The 1505-nt window shown below is 35.9% G+C and overlaps 1 protein-coding gene across 1 annotated transcript in view; it reads left to right on the top strand.

Annotated features, from left to right (window-relative positions):
• The window catches only part of LOC107625917 (pectinesterase 2), a gene marked incomplete in the record, with an annotated part of 3740 nt that continues 2856 nt past the window's right edge, over nucleotides 622-1505 (top strand). Inside the window, 1 exon segment of the mRNA XM_016328648.2 lies at nucleotides 622-1505. Within this exon segment, the coding sequence (XP_016184134.1) occupies nucleotides 716-1505 (790 nt within the window).

The following is a 1505-nucleotide window of genomic DNA, read 5'->3' as shown; positions in this document are numbered from 1 at the left end:
AACCACAGGCCATCCAATTTGATCGACAAAGTAAACAAAAATCTTCAAAAACAGTTTGCACTAAGTTAGCAAACAATTGGCAAAGTAACGTTAGTTCCTTTCTCTTGTATATAAGTTACAGTAATATACAGCTACAACTTAATTAGACCTATATATATGCCAGTAAGATTAATTGATGTAGTGCAAGGTACAAACATTAATGCAGATTTAATTATATAACAAACTTTACGAGATTAAAAAAAATCAATAATAATTATTGTAACGCGTTTTTTATAGGGTGCATGATTATTGCCGTCACGGGCCAAGTCAGCATATAAAGAAAGTCAATAGTTCTATATATTATTTTATTTTTCTCCCCTATACCTTCTTCTAATTGTTTATAATACTATAGTCTATGATTACTACTAATATATTTGAAAACAAATTAATTCTATTCATACACAAAATGAATGGCGAAAAAATGTGCATGGAAATTTAGAGCAAAAAATAATCTAGAACATGATTGGAAAAGTAAGACATGGTGAGTAGTAGTCCCATAGTTTAATTTCTTATTAGATGCTTAATTAATTAATCCTCCAACAAACCTAATCTTTTCTCTCCCTATAAAAAGCCACCAAATGTATGACACAAACACAACATACAAGATCTCAAAATCCCTTAGCTTCTTCAATTTTTGTTTTCCTTACAATCCAATAAATCTTCATATCATTTGACTATGGCAACATCTAAGTTGCTATTAGCAACACTTGTAATTAGTGTACCCTTTCTATTTTGTTCTATAGCATATGGTTACTCATTGAAAGACATAAAATCATGGTGTAGCCAAACACCTTACCCTGAACCATGTGAGTACTATTTGAGCAACCATGCATACAACAAACCCATAAAGAACAAATCGGATTTCCTCAAAGTGTCACTACAATTAGCCATAGAGAGAGCACAAAAGGGTCATGAGAACACAATCTCACTTGGCCCTAAGTGTAGAAATGCACATGAAAAAGCTGCTTGGAATGATTGCATTAAACTCTATGAGTACACAATCAACAAGCTCAACAAAACCATGGATCCTAAAACAAAGTGTGACCAAGTTGATGCACAAACTTGGCTCAGCACTGCCCTAACAAATCTTGAGACATGCAAAGCCGGTTTCTACGACCTAGGAGTACAAGATTACATGCTACCATTGTTGTCCAACAACAATGTTTCATGTTTGCTAAGCAATACACTATCCTTGAACAAGGTGGCTTTTCAACCACCAAGTTACAAAGATGGTTTCCCAACATGGGTCAAGCCGGGTGACCGGAAACTTTTGCAGTCGTCTTCTGCGGCTTCTAAGGCTAATGTGGTGGTGGCCAAAGATGGGTCTGGAAAATACACCACCGTTAGCGCCGCCGTAAACGCTGCACCAAGTGGCAGCAGTAGGTATGTGATATATGTTAAGGCCGGTGTGTATAATGAACAAGTTCAGGTTAAAGCAAAGAATGTTATGTTGGTCGGCGATGGTA

The sequence above is a fragment of the Arachis ipaensis genome, chromosome B02 (genome assembly GCF_000816755.2).
Source record: "Arachis ipaensis cultivar K30076 chromosome B02, Araip1.1, whole genome shotgun sequence".
NCBI classification, from domain to species: domain Eukaryota; kingdom Viridiplantae; phylum Streptophyta; class Magnoliopsida; order Fabales; family Fabaceae; genus Arachis; species Arachis ipaensis.
Note: the sequence above shows the minus strand (reverse complement) of the source record. Positions and strands in the feature narration are given on the sequence as shown.